The sequence below is a fragment of the Nicotiana tomentosiformis genome, chromosome 1, assembly GCF_000390325.3.
Source record: "Nicotiana tomentosiformis chromosome 1, ASM39032v3, whole genome shotgun sequence".
NCBI lineage: Eukaryota > Viridiplantae > Streptophyta > Magnoliopsida > Solanales > Solanaceae > Nicotiana > Nicotiana tomentosiformis.
Genome location: NC_090812.1, coordinates 27,077,373 through 27,097,043, shown reverse-complemented (window position 1 = coordinate 27,097,043; position 19,671 = coordinate 27,077,373). Strand labels below are relative to the sequence as shown.

General features: G+C 36.3%; 3 protein-coding genes across 4 annotated transcripts; 1 reads left to right on the top strand and 2 right to left on the bottom strand.

Moving 5' to 3' along the window:
- The first annotated feature begins 1,844 nt into the window (after positions 1 to 1,844).
- LOC104085584 (pentatricopeptide repeat-containing protein At3g62890-like) lies at positions 1,845 to 5,790 on the top strand. Of its 2 annotated transcripts, none has more exons than XM_070179738.1 (4): positions 1,845 to 4,623; positions 4,725 to 4,822; positions 4,934 to 5,060; positions 5,379 to 5,790. In XM_070179738.1, exon 1 carries the CDS (start codon positions 2,027 to 2,029, stop codon positions 4,412 to 4,414), a length of 2,388 nt encoding a protein of 795 aa, XP_070035839.1. In that variant the 5' UTR covers positions 1,845 to 2,026; the 3' UTR covers positions 4,415 to 4,623; positions 4,725 to 4,822; positions 4,934 to 5,060; positions 5,379 to 5,790. The 2 variants fall into 2 exon arrangements, with proteins under 2 accessions (XP_070035839.1, XP_070035837.1); XM_070179736.1 differs by having other exon boundaries at positions 4,917 to 5,060.
- A 760-nt stretch (positions 5,791 to 6,550) lies between these two features.
- LOC104085583 (putative pentatricopeptide repeat-containing protein At1g56570) lies at positions 6,551 to 9,457 on the bottom strand. The gene is made up of 2 exons (XM_009589653.4): positions 8,473 to 9,457; positions 6,551 to 8,106 (listed from the first exon to the last, which is right to left on the bottom strand). Exons 1-2 carry the CDS (start codon positions 9,085 to 9,087, stop codon positions 6,889 to 6,891), a joined length of 1,833 nt encoding a protein of 610 aa, XP_009587948.1. The 5' UTR covers positions 9,088 to 9,457; the 3' UTR covers positions 6,551 to 6,888.
- A 497-nt stretch (positions 9,458 to 9,954) lies between these two features.
- Positions 9,955 to 15,465, bottom strand: LOC104085585 (alkaline/neutral invertase A, mitochondrial). Its single transcript, XM_009589657.4, has 6 exons — positions 14,444 to 15,465; positions 13,474 to 13,633; positions 12,658 to 12,869; positions 11,654 to 12,147; positions 11,452 to 11,500; positions 9,955 to 10,677 (listed from the first exon to the last, which is right to left on the bottom strand). Exons 1-6 carry the CDS (start codon positions 15,158 to 15,160, stop codon positions 10,351 to 10,353), a joined length of 1,959 nt encoding a protein of 652 aa, XP_009587952.1. The 5' UTR covers positions 15,161 to 15,465; the 3' UTR covers positions 9,955 to 10,350.
- Between the last annotated feature and the right edge of the window lie 4,206 nt (positions 15,466 to 19,671).

The following is a 19,671-nucleotide window of genomic DNA, read 5'->3' as shown; positions in this document are numbered from 1 at the left end:
CTGAAAGAGGGTTACATAAATGATGTTATTTGTCCATGTATTTTTATAAAGAAAATGGCTTCAGAATTTGTTATACTTGCTGTTTATGTTGATGACATAAATCTTGTTGGAACTTCAGAAGAGCTCCAAAAGGCAATTGAATATCTTAAGAAAGAATTTGAGATGAAAGATCTTGGAAAGACAAAACTTTGTCTTGGTCTGCAAATTGAACATTTAGGAGACGAGATCTTTATCCATCAATCTGCCTATACAGAAAGGGCCTTAAAACGCTTTTACATGGAAAAAGTGCACCCATTAAGTACACCAATGGTTGTTCGATCACTTGAAGTGAATAAAAAATTGTTCCGACTTCCAGAAGAGGATGAAGAACTCCTTGGTTCCGAAGTACCCTATCTCAGTGCAATTGGTGTACTAATGTATCTTGCTAATGCTATAAGGCCTGACATAGCATTTTCTGTTAATTTACTAGCAAGATATAGTTCTTCTCCTACACGGAGACATTGGAATGGGATTAAGCATATATTGTGATATTTAAAGGAAACTCTTGATATGAGTTTGTTTTATGCTAACAAAGATAGTGCAGATCTTGTTGGTTATGCAGATGCATGTTATTTATCTGATCCCCATAAAGCTAGATCTCAAACCGGGTACGTTTTTACATGTGGAGGTACTATCATATCATGACGCTCCACAAAATAATCTATTGTTGCTACTTCTTCAAATCATGCTGAAATAATAGCTATTCATGAAGCAAGTAGGGAATGCGTATGGTTGAGATCAATAATTCATTTTATTCGAGAAAAATATAGTTTGGAATGTGAGAAAAGACCCACAATTTTATACGAAGATAATGCTGCATGCATAGCCCAATTGAAGGGGGGATTTATAAAAGGAGATAGAACGAAGCACATTTCACCAAAATTATTCTACACACACGATCTTCAGAAAAATGGTGACATTGATGTGCAACAAATTCGTTCAAGTGACAATCCGGCAGATTTATTCACTAAATCTTTACCAACTTTAACTTTTGAGAAGATGATATACAATATTGGAATGCGGAGACTTAAATATTTAAAACAAGATTTTCATCAGGGGGAGTAAAATACGCGATGTACTCTTTTTTCCTTACTAAGGTTTTTTTCCCACATGGTTTTCCTTATAAGGTTTTTAATGAGGCAGCTAGCAATGCGTATTACTAAATATATGTACTCTTTTTTCTTCATTAGGATTTTTTTTCACGGGGTTTTTTCCTAGTAAAGTTTTAATGAGGCACATTATCTTTTAATGAATATCCAAGGGGGAGTGTTATAAATATATTATATTATGAATATTCATTTAGTACTCCGTTGTAAATAAGCTTCCTGAAGAAGCTTATCCATATGAGACTCCACCGTAAATATATTTATCTATTTAGTACTCTATTGGAAATAAGCCTCCTGAAGAAGCTTATCCTTTCGGTACTCCGTTATGGATAAATATTGCCCATGGTAGAAGATTATCTATATCTGGCACAACAACTTAGAGTAGCAGCTTACACAGTAGCTTGCAGCAACAGCTTACACAGCATCTTCCTTTCTTCAGAATTCAATTCATTATGTACATAAATTTTAAGTTTGAATAATATATCAGTTTCTCTCTATACTTGTCTTTACTTTACTGTCTTTATTTTATAACAATTTATTAGTAATTTATTTGAATTCTATGTTTATTAGCTTTTAAATAAAGATAAATTATCTAACTTCAAATGATGAAAAGGAGGAGGGAAAAAACGAGCAAAGACCTTGAGGTGTAATTTGTTTCAAACATAGGAGAAATTGAGGGGATTGAAATATCACCATTAAAAACTGATGCATAATTTAAATACACTATAACCCCTTTTCTCCACAACAACAAAACAAGAAAGGCGCGAAAACAAACCAGAAAAAACAAACAGAATTCCCCGATTATCGGAATCCGGTGCTCCGGCGACATCTCTTAGCTCCTTCATTACCTTATTTACATCTGCAAACAAGGACATAAGTACATGAATTTGACAAAGGTATGTGCCTTTTCACCCTTCAAGTCAAATCCTGTTCAAAAACCCACCTCAAAAACAACCATAAACCTCTCAATATTGGAGGATCTTCTGCTAAAATGCCGAACTTTCAAGCATTTTGGGAAAATTCTTTCTCAGATGATCTCCACTGGGTTCATCAAAGATACATATGCTGCAAGCAGGATTCTCAAATTTTCTACTGACTCCCTTTTCATTCACGTTAATTACTCTCATAAAATCTTTGATTACATCGAAAACCCAAATGGTTTTATTTGTAATACCATGATGAGAGCTTATTTACAGCAAAACCAGCCTCAAAATACAATCTTTTTGTATAAATCAATGTTGAAGAATAATGTATGTATTGATAATTATACGTTTCCTCTTCTGGTTCAAGCCAGCACAGTTAGATTATCGGAAATAGAAGGAAAAGAGTTTCATAATCATGTTATTAAAACGGGATACAGATCGGATGTTTATGTCAATAACACTTTGATTAACATGTATGCTGTTTGTGAAAACATGATTGATGCAAGAAAGCTGTTTGATGAAAGTCCTGTGCTGGACTTGGTCTCGTGGAATTCGATACTGGCAGGTTATGTACAGGTTGGAAAAGTTGAAGAGGCAACAGTAATTTTTGATAAGATGCCTATGAAGAATGTTATTGCATCCAATTCTATGATTGTACTGTTGGGTAGATGTGGTTGGATGACCGAGGCTTGTCAATTATTCAATAAGATGAAGGAAAAAGATGTGGTTTCTTGGACTGCTTTGATTTCTTGCTATGAGCAACATGGGATGTACAAACAAGCTTTGGATTTATTTATGCAAATGTGTGCTAATGGCATTTCCATAGATGAGGTTGTTGTGATAAGTGTGCTATCTGCATGTACACACTTGTTGGTTGTTCAGACAGGAGAATCAATACATGGATTGGTTATCAGAGTTGGTTTTGAATCTCATGTCAACCTTCAAAATGCTTTCATTCATATGTACTCCACCTGTGGAGATGTAATGGCTGCACAAAGATTGTTTGATACGAGTAGTCATTTGGACCAGATATCTTGGAACTCAATGATCTCTGGCCACTTGAAATGTGGTTGTGTGGAGAAGGCTAGAGAATTATTCAATTCCATGCCTGAGAAGGATGTTGTGTCATGGACTACAATGATATCTGGTTATGCGCAACATGATAATTTCTCGGAAACTTTAGCCCTGTTTCAGGAGATGCTGCATGAGGACAATAAGCCCGACGAAACTACTTTGGTTAGTGTTCTTTCGGCTTGCACCCATTTGTCTGCCCTTGATCAAGGAAAATGGATCCATGCTTACATAAGAAAAAAGGGGCTCAAAGTGAATATCATTCTCGGTACAACTCTTACTGACATGTACTTGAAATGTGGTTGTGTGGAGAATGCATTGGAAGTCTTCAATGGAATGGAAGAAAAAGGGGTTTCTTCTTGGAATGCTTTAATTCTTGGGTTGGCCATGAATGGGCAGGTGGAAAAGTCACTAGCAATATTTCAGGAAATGAAGGAATGTGGTGTAACCCCTAATGAGGTTACTTTCGTGGCAGTTCTTGGTGCCTGTCGACATATGGGCCTAGTAGATGAGGGCCGTTCCTACTTTGATAGTATGACCAGATATTACAATGTTGAACCTAATATCAAGCACTACGGATGCATGGTTGATCTACTTGGACGTGCAGGGTTGTTGAAAGAAGCTGAGACGCTTATTGACAGTATGCCTATGGCTCCTGATGTTGCCACTTGGGGTGCTCTTCTTGGAGCTTGCAGAAAACACGGTAATAGTGAAATGGGGGAGAGGGTTGGAAGGAAGCTCATTGAACTTCAGCCAGATCATGATGGGTTTCATGTGTTATTGTCCAACATATTTGCCTCAAAAGGTAATTGGGATAGTGTTCTGGATATTAGAGGAGCAATGACGCGGCAGGGAGTCGTTAAAGTTCCCGGCTGCAGTATGATTGAAGCAAATGGTGCTGTTCATGAATTCTTGGCAGGGGACAAGTCTCATCCGCAGATGAATGAAATCGAAACAATGTTGGCTGAAATGGAAAATCGGTTGAAAGTAATGGGCTATGCTCCAGGCACAGATGAGGTTTTACTTGATATTGATGAGGAAGAAAAAGAAAGTACCCTGTTTAGACATAGTGAAAAGCTAGCAATTGCTTATGGGCTCATTTCTATCACTCCTTCAACTCCAATAAGAATTATAAAGAACTTACGAATATGTAATGATTGTCATACGGCAGCAAAGCTAATATCAAAAGCTTTTAATCGCGAAATTGTGGTTAGGGATCGGCATCGCTTTCACTATTTTAAGGATGGGTCTTGTTCCTGTAAGGAATTTTGGTAACTAATACTCGGTTGTTGGGCCATAAGGAACTATGGAGGTTGTTCAACTTGAATGCCTAAATCTTCCTTTGCAACATTAACTGGCTGCCGTTCATGTATGAACTGTGTGAGGCTCCAATTAGGCCATCGTCTCCCAAATGGGAATACATGCATTGCATTTCAATCTACATTCTGGGCAAACTGACTTTTAGCATGGATATGGACAGTAAGGCAAGTGCTCTGATGCTACTTTTGGATTTAAAGCTTCTTAAGTTTTTCACTCTGCTCGAGTTCTTGTCATCTCTTATCAAGATCTCCTTCACATATTTCAGATTGTGCTCCTTGAACATCTTTGTTGACTGCATTTTGATCTGTAGCACAGAAGGAGCTCGTAGTCAAAATTGAAATTTTTGGTCACTCAGTCTACCAGGTATTTGTACATTGTTGCTATGTTGTAGTCACAACTGCTTGCATTGCAGTAGTTGAATTAAGTCTGAAGTATCTAATTATGCACTCGAACTCAGATTTGGCACCAATTCAGATGTAGGTTCCAAAGGCTGCCACCCTGAGCGCATTGGGAGCTTAGCCATTACAGGCTCTAGGAGGAGCTTCTCTACGTATTTAATCAGCATCTACCTCGTTCTTGAACATCTATTGAAGCTGAATAGGTGAATAAGATTTTGGATGCTACTGTTATATTGGTTTTAAACCTATACAACATTACTATATACATGTCTATATCAATTTTGGATAATCAATGCTAGCATAATTTACTAGCACTTCCTTCACAGAAGAGTTGGGGTAAGTAGTCTGTTTTATATAATAACGCAAGTTCTTTTTGGTTACTCAAGTTCTTGAACCAGGAGTAACTTTTCCGCCTTCCACTCATATAGTTCTTGCGGTGCAATTTTTGGTGCAACTAACAATTTAAGGTTGTCAGTAACAGAAAAGAATTGACCCTTTTTGTTTTCCTGGTATCTTTACAGTTGATTGACAAAAGGAATATTTCCTTAGACACGATGGGAGAGACAACCAGAGGCAGTTCATATATTCAGCATACAGAATTAGGGTGACATCTCTGTGCTATTCTTGCAGTACGTTGAAGAATTTTTGTAGTGGTTGATGAATCAGCGAAGAAATTTATGCTATATGGGGGAAGCAAATGGGTTGGGGCTCTTGGTGGAGAAATATGGACCCAATGTACCAGCAATCTTGTAATACTGCCATGTACCATGATATTCTTAAACTCAGAACCACAACTTGTGTTCTAGATAAAGTAGCATCTCATCGGCAAAGCAACACGAAGGTTTTCCATGGCCGTAGGCTTGTAATTTTGATATTTGCTCCATTTTTGTAGTGATATGATGTATTCTATTAATTTGGAGAATGGCGGTCAAATAGTACGTATCTGCCTGCTTAATCAACCAAATCTCTGTTAACTCCGCTTGAGCACTAGCTATCTAGCATAGAATCATCTGTTCTGCATTTGTTGTTTCAGCGCAGCCTCTGATTTCACAATGACTGTCACCAGTGGGCACCAATCTGGGATCAGCCACATTTTATTACTACGTTCACTGGTGCTTGAAATTATGTCGTGCATGACGTTACAACATTTTCCCCCAAGTCAATGAGCTATTGCAACTGACTAGCTCAAACAATAGAAATTCGACAATACCCTCCAGACAAATATTTAACCAATCTTAACCAGTTTGACATGTAAGTAGAATGTGTTTCACCTCCTAAAGAACGGTCATTTAGTAAACGAATCTGAGACTTAGCAACCACTTGAGCAATTTTTCCTTCCAGAAATCTCAAAGAGAGCGAAGACAAGCCTCTAAAGGATCATATTGTTCTTCCCACAATAACAATGTACTCATCGCTGGATCTTCCAAGAGCCTTTTATAAGTCAGAAGATCTACTGGATTTACTTGTGCAATCGAGCTTACTTTCCCACGAAAATGTCTTGTATCATATCCACTCTAGTCATGTTTGGTACTGAGCTATTTTTCCTTCCAGACAAGGTAAAGAGCACAGAAATGAATTTCAAGAAGATCACAGGGTTCTTCCCATGATAACAATGTGCCCTCGCTGGTTCCAAGAGCATTTTAGAAGACTGAAAATCCACTAGACTCCAAGTTGGGTATAATCAAGATCGTGCTTTTTCTAAACTTCCAATATATTGCATCAGGCCAATGCATTCGACTCAAAAGTCAGTTCATTATCTTGAAAATACAGAAGGGGTGATATTTTATGTAAATTACACGAGTATACAATCGTTTGCTAGTTCCTTCTCTCAGAGTATTAACTATTGAACAAAGGGGATTGGTTATCCTCCCTTCCTCAACTTTCTTAAAAAATCTCTTCTTGCACAAAATGTGATGTGCCTTCCGGGAAAAACGAATCTATCTTACTTTGCATCTAACTGAATTCCACTGCCCCCAAAGAATAAATACATTAACAGATACAACAATGAAGTCCCGTTGAACCTCAGTGCGGTTACTTTTCAAGTTCATCTTCAAAATCATGTATAAAGAAGTCAAAATCAGGAATATATCGTACGCCGCTCATGTGTTCAACCAGGATATTTACAACTTCATAAACGCAGTCCATATGTGAACCCATCTTATCTCCAGCAACAAAACTATAGTTCTGATTCTTTATCTCTACTGAACTTCTCCCAGCCTCTTTCTTAGTAGCCACCCTTCTCATCAACTTCCTCATTTTCGCAGAGTCACCCCATTTACCGTCAGCTGCATAGATATTTGACAAAATCACATAGGTTCCTGCAATTTTCGGCTTAAAAGCCAACACCTTTTTCATGGCCAGTTTGCCCAAATCTGGAAGATTGTGTGCTTTACATGCTCCCAGGAATGCTCCCCAAACAGATTCATCAGGATCAAATGGCATACTCTCTATCAACTTAAAAGCCTCCTCAACTCTTCCAGCACGTCCTAGCAAATCTACTAAACACCCAAAAATCTCCTGATCTGGAGCTATGTTGTAATCACCAACCATTGAGATAAAATACCTTAAACCTTTATCTACAAGCCCAGCATGGCTACATGCATTTAAAACTGCCACAAAAGCTATTCTATCTGGCCTGACTCTAAATTTAACCATCTCTTCAAAAAAGTCAACAGCTTCATTTCCGTAACCATGGTTTCCATAACCAATCATCATTGAGGTCCATGAAACCAGATTTTTCTTGGGCATTTCATCAAAAATTCTACGTGCACTTGCAATGTTTCCAGACTTTGCATACATATCTATTAAGGCATTGTCCAACTCCAAGTTCCCGCCAAGGCCTCTCTTTATGATTCTTCCATGAATCTGCTCTCCACAACTCAAAACTGCCAAATTGGCCACAGCTGCTACAACGCTGGAAAATGTGAAGCAGTTGGGGCTAAGACCTTCAGACTCCATACTCGAGTATATGCTGATAGACTCATATGGATCAGACTTCTCGTACCCAGCAATCAAAGTGTTCCACGTAATTGAATCCCTTTGAGTCATTTCACGGAAGCATTGCTTTGCATCAGTTAAGCTGCTAGACCTACAATACATATCTAAAATAGAATTCATTACGGGTAGATTAAAGTCCAAGCCATGCTTGATGATTGCAGCATGAAGTTGCTTCCCGTATATACATGAATGGACCGAGGCACAAGCTCTAACCGCGATTGAAAAGCTAAATGGGTTTGATTCACCCTCTTCCTGTCCATCCAAACACACACAAAAAAAAGCATGAAAGGTTAGAATCAAAATTTCCATTTGTATTATGTTAGCAACTTATTTTTATTGAAGCAACTAGGTAAGGCTTTCACTGATCATGCAACAAAACGTACATACAGTCCAAGCAATGATTTACATGTTTTTGAGTATCGCTTATTCAAACTTGAAGTAGCTTTCAAATTAAACTACATGCAGTACTAGATCCACTACATTTTCGAGTCACAAAGGACTTGCTGCAAGTAGCACTTCATTGAATATGATACAGTCTAGCTTTCAAGCGATAACAAATAAACACCATTTCGTATGCGCATTAACTGGCCTTTTACAAGAAAATATCTAAATACGTACCAGTAACATTCTTCTAAAAACTTTAAGCCCCATATTGCCGTCACCACGATGAGTATATCCCGCGATTAAGGTAGTCCAAGACACATCATTTTTCACTCTAATTTCATGAAAAACCGCAGATGCTTCATCCATATTAACACAACACGTAGCATAGACATCCAAGAGCGCATTCGCAACATAAATACTTACACTCATGCCTTGCTTAAGAACCAAACCATGAATCAAAGCTCCACGAGAGGACGAATTGATCCCTTTACAAGCCTTCAACGTGCTAGAAAAGGTGAACTCATTGGGGCGCACATCCGTATACCTCATCATCTCACAGAAAACCACCCAAGCACGTGCATGGTGATTACATGAAGTGTACCCAGAAATCATGGTCGTCCAAGCAACAACGTCTCTTTCGGGCATTTCATCGAACAGTGTACGTGCTTCTCTAACGAGACCCCTTTCAAAATACAATTTGAGAAGGCCAGTGGCTAAGATAGAAGGAGGCTTTGGTAAAAATGGTGAGTTTGAATAGGGCGGGCAGATTCCAGCACAGAGAAGAGAGTTTCGGATAGTTTGAGGAATTTGAGTATAATGAGTTTGGGACACTAGTTTTCTTGCATTCATTGCTTAAACTGAAACATAAACTTAAAACTAAACAAATCGGTTTAATGAATGTGCCTAATATTAAAGAAGGTAGGAATCTTTGATTCATTATGCATAAATGTATAGAGATTTGTTTTGAAGATTCATTTGTTCCAGTCGCAACTGGTATTCTCTCCTTCACCGGGTCCCAAGAACTCCTTTTTTTTTCCCTTCCTCTTTTTCCTTCTCTTGTTTTGATTATTTATTCAAATTAGTGATCAGCAGAGTTAATTTTTCAAATGCTAATGAATTTATGACTAGTTGCTAAGAAAATAAATTTGACAGATAAGTTCTTACCTCGATATTTTAGATTATTTGGCATGCCTACTTGGCTTCCTATGAGAGTTAATGGATTTTCGGATTAGATTGATTTTAAGTTTTAAGTAATCAATTCTAAGTTCAGTGATTTTAAAATGACAAGAGTTAATTTTGTGACTTTTGTCGAAAGATAGTGAGGTGGATGCTAATTTGAAAATTAATTATAATTAGCACGCTACTTGTTTAACACTTGACCTCTTTTTCATTTGCAGCATATCTTTCATTTCTTCATATTTTCTTGAGATAAAGAATGATTTTATTATTTTGTAAGGAAATAAAGAGATTAGAGTGTAAATTATTAAAAATATTAAGATATGATTCAAATCACAAAAACAAATCAGGGCTGTAAAATGCAAACTCTCTTTTTTCTTTTTCCACCCATTTACATTAGACGTCAATGTAGTCGTCTTTGTTTTACTCCCAACATCGAACCACATTATAACCATACATACTAAAGATAAATAATAAGCTACTATTAAGAGTTAAGACCAGACCCCTCGTATAAAGCAAAAAAAAAGTGACCAAATATCATTCATAAAGACAAAAGATAATAATTCACTCCCATAATCATCATTGCATTGTATAGTATATATACAGATTAATTCCGGCAGATGCCTGTTATGAAGGCCTTAAAGGAAATTTGGTTTCATTTCCTAAGTTGATAACTATTACAATAAACTGGCTTACAAATCAATGGTAATTCCATAATGCTGTGTGAAAAAATAAAACATCCTGCTGTATAAGTCTTGAGGTTGAAAAACCCTCTAGACATACCCTTAAAAGGGCAGACCGGTGCACGAAGTATCCCGCATTCACGCAGGGTCCGGGTCCGGGGAAGAACTGCACCCAAGGGGTGTGATACCCTAATCCTAACTATATTTCCTGTACATGTAGAATGTGTTAACCTCTGAAAGAATGATGGTTAACTCATACAAGGATCTGAGACTTGGCAGCACCGCGTGAGCACTTTTTCCTTCCAGATTTCTTAAGAGCACAAACACAAATCTCAAGAAGATCATAATCTTCTTCCCAGAATAGCAATGAAGCCATCTCTGGATTTTCCAATAGCATTTTCGATGTCAGAAAACCAGCTATAGTCCATGTTTGGTAAAGCCGGGCTTGTTTTCCCGTAAACTTGCCGTACCTTGTATCGTAATATTCAGGCCACTGATCCACCCGAAGCCTTTTCTCAGCTAAATCAACTGCCTTCTTAGCCAGATCAGTCCTATTCATCTTGATACATGCCAGCGTGAACTGAAAGAATAGAAAGAGCAACATCATAAAACAGTAAAGCTGAGAGCAAGTAGCGACTTTTATTAGAATAGCTTTTAGCCAACATTAGTTTATCATCTTAAGCATCAATTCAAGAAAACCAACGTACCGTAAGGAGAAAATTAACGGGTAAAGCATTATGGAATTCTGCACTAGTCCCACATGCATTTACGAATAATCGTTATAGATTTCAGTCATTTTAAATTCAGCATTCAGCGGCTACATCATCTTTAATTAAATCAAAAGGAGGGATAGAAAACTCTTAATCTGGGTCTTTCTTTTCTTTCAATAAATATAATCTGGTTCTTCAGTCTGTGTTATGGAAATTTTGGGCTTTCTATATAATTCAGTGGTTCAATTTACTGGACAAACACTAAGATCACTGTTTTACTTACCAATTTATCCAGGACACCGCAATTTTAACTAAAAGATAAAAAACATGTATAACGGTTGTTGAAAAATTGCTCAGCCTCCTAGCACCCCAAAGACAAAATAAATACATGCAGAAAGAGATAAACTCGTGCACTACAGTCACAGTTCCTTCTTTTTTTTGGGGGGGGGGAAGGGGGGGTTATAATCACAGTATTTCAGGGAAAGCAGCCAAGTGACGTCAGTGGAACTTGTATCCAAAGAAACTTGTCAAATTGATTGAATATAATACATAAAATCATTTCAAATTCTGATGTCGGGAAGAAAGAAGGATCATTAAGGAAGAGAAAACCATCAATCGACCAAAAGTACAGGATGTGGCCTTACCTGCCAGAGAAGAGTTGGCCAAGAACCCCCATTATGATATGACCAAGGTCTGCAACAGTCAAACTGGACAGCTTAGTAACCCGTAGATAACACACACACACACACACACACACACACACACACATATATATATATATATATATATATATATATATATAGAGAGAGAGAGAGAGAGAGAGAGAGAGATTAATGGAAAACTCACGTGTTCTTAGGGTCACTACCAGTGATTATACGCCACTCTTCATTCTCCAGAGCAGGGTAACATATTTTAAGGGGCATGGAACCCACAATATCGTCCCATTTTGCTTCAATCAGATTCAGGATCGCCTCATTCTGTTTTGGGGTACCCAAAGATGACACAATGGACCACAGATTTCCAAGTGTGAAGAATCTAAAGTCCATGTGGGCAGGCTGTAAATTGCCAATAAGATAACCACCTTCCTCAGGGATCCAGTCCATCAACCAATGAGGGATTTGTTCAGGGTAGATGTTAAATTTGTTAGTGGCGTCAGTGGAATACTCCTCTGTCTTATATCGGTATATTTCATTGATCTTCTTCATATCAACCCAATAATATTCTCTAATGTGAAATGACAATGCACTAAGTCGGTTGTTTATGGCATTCACCAAATTCTTGGATCCTTCATCCAGAGAAAGCATCTCGCGGGAACACCTAAGTGCTGAGTAAAATAAAGCCTGCAACATCAAACATGTCAAGCCCAGAAAAGATCAAAGAGAGAATCACAGAAGGAAACAACGATAGCATCTCAGATCACTTCCTTAACATGTGCAACACAAATATATAGAATAAATTATTATCTGTGATTTGGTAAAGCCACTCCCCTAAACCTCTAACCTCATTGCTGCAGGTGGAGGGTCCTTTGCACTAGTAATCCTACACTTCTCAATATAAAGTAAAAATATTAAGCTTATGTCATCCTCTCTACAATGTAAATTAAGGACAGATCAAGTTCCAAGTATCCCTCCAAAAGTTCATAGACCTCATCTATAACCAATCTAATTCACTGTAATATCCTACCGTAAGCAGCTTCTATCATAAAAGTATTCACCAATGTCAGCATACCAGGTTAAGGAAAGACTCACAAGATGAACTTGAAATGTATATTAAACTAAAAAAAGGAACTGACTGCCACTTGTAACATTCAAAGAAGAATTTCAAAGAAAATTTTAGCAAATTCAACTTACTTGAATCTCAAGCGGATGTCCATGAATACCCATACGCCTATCTATCATGCAGGAACCATCAGTGACTAGCAAAGAAGGGAACATATCAAAACCATCAGACAGACACAGGTTCAATATCAGCTTTATGCCAGTCTGTACATCCACTCTTTCTTGTAATCCATAGTCACCGGTGATCTTCCCATAAGCTCTCAACAAGATAATCCACCACAAGCCTGAAAAAGTCACAATTTTAGATCTTTCAATGTCCATTTACTGGATGGAAATAAAGTGAAATAAAGTGACAAAACTTCTGAGCTGGTCCCTTTACTGATGCATTTCTTCCCTTACACTCCTCTCTTGATATTCTTTGAGCATTTAGTTTTTCTAGAGGATGTCTAAAAGGAAATAAAACAATTTACTATAACCGTGAAATACTTCCTCTTCACTAGTGATAAACACCTATGGTGAATAGAATCTAGATACTATCTTCTTACATTTTCTTTTAAGAAAGGTAAGAATTAATACTCTCTTCTTACATTCAACGAACAATTTACTATTTTGGTCCAGTCCATATTGGCATCCACTTTCCATTTTTGTAAATATGTACAAACAGAACAGTATATTGGTCTAATTGGAAAAAGTTGTACGTATTTTCTATGGTAAGCGAAAATGTGAGAAAAGTTTTCCTCTTGTTAAGGCTACTTTTTCTTCAACTGATCAAAAAGTAATTAACAGTTCCCAAATGTTCGATCACTGGTTAATAAACAATAAGTTTGAATTCTCCCCTGAATAACCAGCCATTAAGGGACTTAGTATTAAACAAAAATAAACACTTACCTGAATCAACAGGTGCTACGCGGCCAATAGCTGACTCCCCAAAATCTGGGTCTAGAACTTCTTCATATTTGTTATCATCAAGGGGCACTGTTCTAACTTTAAAACTTGCAGGCATCAACCCTTGCCCTGGACTGTAACAGTCCACAGTTTTCTCCCAACTCTAGATTACAGAAACCGACAGCAGTCAATTATTTTACGGTAAATCAATAACCTAGACCAAGATCTATTAATACACACAGAAAGTAAGAAGGAAAAACATGAATGCAACCAAACAAAGTTTCTTCAATCATTTGTTTTTGACTAAATCTAAAGATGAATGCATCATCGAAAGATCTCATTATGAAAGTATGTAGTTAATCATGCGATTGAATAACAACAATCTAAGAAACTAATTTCTTTGGAGGCTTAAAAAGGACCTGTCTCTAAGAAGTCAAGAAAAAGGTTATCATCTCATGCTGACGCTACCAAATGAAGGACATAAAAATAATCATGAGACTCCTTCCTAAAAGATCAATTCTCCACCAAATAAGGAGTCATAGAAAAATATCAGAAAAGCAAATCCTATCTGGTCCCTAGCTCACAATTGCATTGAGTATTTGGAAAAAAAAAAAAGTTCAGCCAGGCTCCCAACCCTCTCTCCAAAAAAACAGAAAGCATTATCATTTCTAAGTACTAATTAAATACCACTGGTGCAGGTGAGACCTTTCTTGTGTTTTATTCTTGGAAGTAGGCAAAGGCGTTTTAAGCAACCACAATTATGTGAATCTAAAGCTACCACAACTAGCCTATCCAATAGGCATTCTATTTTTCCAAATGAAGCCATTTGCAAAATGTTTCCATCATTAAAAATTTAACATTCCAATTGGTAGAAGCAGCTCATTTTTCAGACAGACAAAAGGCAATCATAAGACCACAAGCAATAAATTTTCAAAGCAAATGATATTGCGAAATACTTAAAAGCAAAGATTACCTGCAGTTGCAGGGTGTGAAGTAGGAAATTCTTAACAATGTCTTTATCCCCCTTGAGCAAAAAAGCAAGGGCAGATGGGATAAAATCCCTAATAAAGACTTGATCATAATTCAATGGCAACTTATCATTAGGATCATTAGCAGCAAGAGTCCCTATAGGGCTCCCACAATATGTAACCACAGCATTCTCCAACAACTTCCATGCCTCTTTCACCGCCTCTGACTCCTCCCCGCCCCGAACCTCCACTTGCCCCTCGCCCTCCTCTTTCAAGCTCTCATCATTTTTCACATGTTCACCACCAGCTCCAGCAGCATGTTCATCTAAATCAATCTTTTCCACTACCAATGGCTTCACATTCAAACCTCCTTGCACATAAATCCTCTCAAAGTTCTTGTCATTAACACGAGTTTCAACAGAAGTTGAATAATTCCTAAAGTCAGATGCAACACTAGCAATAACATGGAGACCTCTACCAATAGGGCTCGAGAAAACCCTAGATTGACCCCAACTTAAATTTGGGACACAATATAGCTTCTGGGTCCGATTGATAATTCGACGTGGGTAGCTGTCAAAATCAGATTTTTGCCTCAAATTCAAACGAAAATTCGACAAATTTGTGCTGGCCTCCTTGAATGGAAGACCCAGAAAGGAATTGCTCTTACTTGCGATTAGAATTCGACAACAAGGCTTCATAGTTATCAAATTCATTGATTTCATAGCAAAAATTATCCAAAATTTGGTAAATAAAAAGTAGGTAAAAAGTTTGTTGAGGATGTAATGGAATGTGGGATGAATAGATTCTTGTGATGAATAGTAATATTTGGATCTGCACACATATAGGGAAATGAGAAAATTTTGGGACAAGATAAAACAGAAAAATAGGTAAATGCAATAATTAGTTTGTGAAGCTTGAAGATCTATGGAAAGTGGGAATGGCTATTTCTGATTCTGATGCACAGCGATATTTATAGACAGACGCCTGCCTTGTGACGGAAGAACTGATATTTTCTATTTTTCGTTTTCGTCCACTAGAAAAACGGTTTTAAAAAGCAACATATAGAACAAAAGAAAAAAAAATATTTCTGTTTGTACGAGAAAACCTCGGGTTACACGTACCTTTACCAGATCATAATTGTAAAATTATACGGGTTATATTATTATTGTTCATACGAGAAAAAGAGTCATTCTTTATGAAATGCAATATTGCCTAAGATTGTTTAATTTTTTGGTGCATGTTGTATAGATAATAGCAATAATAAGGTGAAGATATTCATTTTTTTTGTATTAATTCTTGCTAGTTTTGGAGAAGGAAGGCCAAAAAATCATCCCTAAGATTAATAAAAACATATGTTTTTACTGGTAGAAAACATAAGAAACATGGTTTAGTCCAAACATTCATTTATATTCTGATACAATCAGATGTCGTGAAGCACTTGGCTATGTGCCTATGTCATTTTCCAGAATTTATAATTCGTACACATATATGTGAACTAACAAAGCATTGGCAATCCCATAAAAAGAAAGAAAGAAAGAAAGACAAAAAGGCATGTTAGATCTACTTCCTAGATTTATACTTGTAGAGCTAGCAAGAACCTATATTACTTTATTAATTTCTCAGAAATGGTTGTATATAAATATGGAAAATTTAAACCTTGCAGACTAACGAACTAATCAACTTCCACTTTTTTGCTACTAAAGAATTAATTCATGTTTCAAAAAGAAAGTTAGAACATTCAATTTAGACGAAAGCTATGATTTCAAACGATAAAATTTATTTTCTTGCTTTATATCAATTTTTCTTTTTCAAATTGTTTTGTATCAGTTTAGCGGAGTTAATTCATCTCTCTTTAATGATATAATGCAAATGAAATCCTCATTATTATATATTATTTATTAGAAAGAAAAAGAAAAAGTGAACCGCATACACTATTTCTCTATTCTCAATTTAGTGGTATGGCTTTAGAAAACAAACTGTCAAAATTAAGGAAGGAAAAGGGTAAGGGTCTAACTTTAGAATTTTCCACGTCGCAACAACCTGTCAAATTTAAAAGCAAGTTACAAACTTGTACACCTTTTTCACAATTTGCACGAGTATACTTGGGACCCGATACGCCACGAGTTTTGTTAAAATAAATTTGGGATTTATTTGGCAAACACATATTTGGCCATAGATTTTGCTCACAATTTGGCAAAATTTTAAATCTCAAAATCGCCTCAATTGCTTATTTTGGGCCAAAACATGACCGTTATATTTTTTAAAATTTTTAAATATTATCCCAAACTTTTATAGTTTGTAAAAGAGCCCACATTTATTACGACCAACTAAATATTTGATGAATATGCTCCCTTATCAGCTCAATCCTTTGTGCATCTTACTTTTGCTTATGATTTGTAGGCTAAATGGCTCTCTGAACACTCATATCAGTTAACTTTTTCTTTTTAATTAGGAGCCGTAATTCTCTAATGGGATTTCACCGTAATTAATTATTTATATAGTTCATTATAAAAATGATAATTTTGTACCAAACTTATTTATGTTCAGGACTATGGTTTGTGATAATGGTACTATTGGGTATTTGTAATAATTTTTAGAACTTGTGAGTATAAGTCATATTTCATGTTTTTTCAAATAAAAAGTGAAATATATTTTGAAAAATCATGTCCAAACACATTTTCATCTTCAAACCAAATTTCACCCAGATCAGATTTTTCAAAACAAATTTGGAAATCTATATCCAAACGCTAGCTTGTTGGAGATTTGAGATAAGAATTGGTGACCTGTAAATAAGTAATTTTTGATCGCCTTCTTTTAAAAATGGGAAAATAAATTCTCCAAATAAATACAGTCTCACCACGTGTGCAAGAAACGTTGCATCAAAATTATAATGAGGACAAAATGTGGGGAAAATATGGCCCCTCCCAGACATGACATGTACAACAAAAGCAATGTAGGGAAGAATCAACTTCAACAAAAAAAGACTAGTCCCGATCATTAGCATTGTTAGGTATTCAATTCATCTCCGCTCATAATTTGCAAAATGGGTCAAATTGGATGAGTTTTTGTTAAATGGTGCATAGCACTTTTTGAAGTTAATCCATTTGTATTGGCAAATATCTCTCTAGCTTTCATTTTCCAACCATGAGTTGGTGCTTTTTTGTTCTCTTTTTGCACTTTTTTCTTTCTCATGTCACACCTTAGTAAAATGACAAAGTGGTCTTTTTCGATGCAACTTGGACAAGGGAAAAACGCGTTTGTGGTAAATCCATTTGTGAGGCAAGTTGAACTTTTTTACAAAATTGTTCTTTTATCATACTTGTGATCTTCCTCTTTTACTTTCTTTCAATAATCTAATTATAAAACTACATATTAAACGTTTGATAGCATCTCGCTTCAACTCGCTTTGTACTACCGAAAAATGTGATTCTTGTCAAATCCGAGTGCTACTCAAGCGTGGTTTTATAACTGAATAAGTGTTTTTAGATTTAGATTCTAGTATGACTTGTTACGTTAAAAATGAACAAATTTCGTAAGATTTAAAAGGGGAAAAAGACCATTGGTCTCGTCTGACTCGTACCCCAACCACCCTGGTGTATGTTTGGGAACTCGACACAAGCAATTATATCGTGGCCTGAAGAAGCAAGCAGAAGAGAAAGCTGTCCCTTAAAGGAGTTTCCACAAACAATATATCCCTCTCATTTGGACATAACATTTATTAAAGTGACACAATATTGTTTATCCGTAAAACGGTACATTTTAATTACAATTGAATTTGTAATGTGATTTATAGACACGTGAATTAATTTGATCCAGGAATATATAATAACTAAGAACAAAAATAAATTGATTAAAATAACTTGAAAAAAATACAAGTGTGACTGTGGGCTCAGCCTCTCCGATATCAATAATAAGATCAATATTAAGAACAAAAAGAGAGTAGTTTAATAGAATAAGAGCAGATTTTAACATTTGCATACGGATGATTTTCATGTCCTCTAATGAATACAAATTCTCCTATTTCTAGTTCTATTCAGGGAGACAAAATCCTCAAATCAAACCCTTCTTTAATATGAATAAAACTTCTCTTGATGGTTGCATAACTATTGAACATTAATACATAAATTATTTGTAACGACTGCTCATTGAATGTTATTTTTTCCAACCGATATCTTCCTTTCAAACTTTTGTTTTCGGTTTCAACGCCTTTGGAACTTATTCAACAGCGGTCACATATTTGTAATCGGTGTCAACTATTTGCTGACTCATCATATCTTACCCATCTTTACTTTCACGTGTCAACTCGTCGAGCATCCACATGTCGTTTATCAATTTTCCCCCACACAGATATTTCCAGATAAAGTCATACAATTACTCCACAAATTGTCCCTCTGAAGACATTTGTTAATATTACAAGTTACAACTGTACAAAGAAGATAAATATGGTCCCTCCATAATCTACTTGTAATGAGATCTAGATAAAGAACTACATCTAAATGTCATGGCCCACCACATCATCATGCCATGTAGGTGCCACTTGACATATATTTTTGCCATATGGAAGGGTTACATAAGTTAGGGACTAGTTGTGAAATATTCTAGAACTATGGAGAATTTCCTTGAGAAAGCTTTAGATATTTATGAACTTAGTAGGAAGACTCTTTTGGAAAGTCTTGGAATGTTTTAGTCATGTAGAAAATTCAAGAAGGTATACTTATTTATAAATATGGAAGGACTTGTAAAACAATTATTATTTACACACTAGCCCTTAAGTGATTAGTTAAGTGATTAGTATAAATAGGGGCATTCATTTGTAACTCACCAAGTAAAACAATCAAGTTCTCTTTAATACAAAAGCTTCCTTTGGCAATTCTCATGTGTTCTAACATTCCATTAGCGATCTTTAGTGTAGTAAGATTGACTTGGCATAGCAAGAATGTGAGCAAGTTATGCAAAATCGTGAGCGAGTTGTCAAGTGCCGCACATGTACTTAGTCAAAGACTAAGGACGTGACATAAAACTCAAATTCTAAAGAACTGATGTTAACTTTGAATAACGTGTCCTCTGAGATCTAGACAAAGCTTCCAACAATTCCTGCTAGCTCACATATTCATCAGCCCCTTTTAATCCGTAACCAAACTACAAAGTTGGGAAATCGTCCCCCCTTTGAGGAATTATTTGATGCTTGATTGGCACCAAAAAGAAAAAGAGGGGACGGCAAGGGAAATGCCAA

Excerpts from the sequence above, each read along its gene's own strand:
- LOC104085584 (XM_070179738.1), top strand. The coding sequence starts at position 2,027 with ATGAATTTGACAAAGGTATGTGCCTTTTCACCCTTCAAGTCAAATCCT.
- LOC104085583 (XM_009589653.4), bottom strand. The coding sequence starts at position 9,087 with ATGAATGCAAGAAAACTAGTGTCCCAAACTCATTATACTCAAATTCCT. Across the intron at positions 8,107-8,472 it reads TTTTTAGAAGAATGTTACTG|GAAGAGGGTGAATCAAACCC; the intron begins GTACGTATTTAG and ends TTGGATGGACAG.
- LOC104085585 (XM_009589657.4), bottom strand. The coding sequence starts at position 15,160 with ATGAAATCAATGAATTTGATAACTATGAAGCCTTGTTGTCGAATTCTA. Across the intron at positions 12,148-12,657 it reads GACATCCGCTTGAGATTCAA|GCTTTATTTTACTCAGCACT; the intron begins GTAAGTTGAATT and ends TTGATGTTGCAG. Across the intron at positions 10,678-11,451 it reads GGCCAACTCTTCTCTGGCAG|TTCACGCTGGCATGTATCAA; the intron begins GTAAGGCCACAT and ends CTATTCTTTCAG.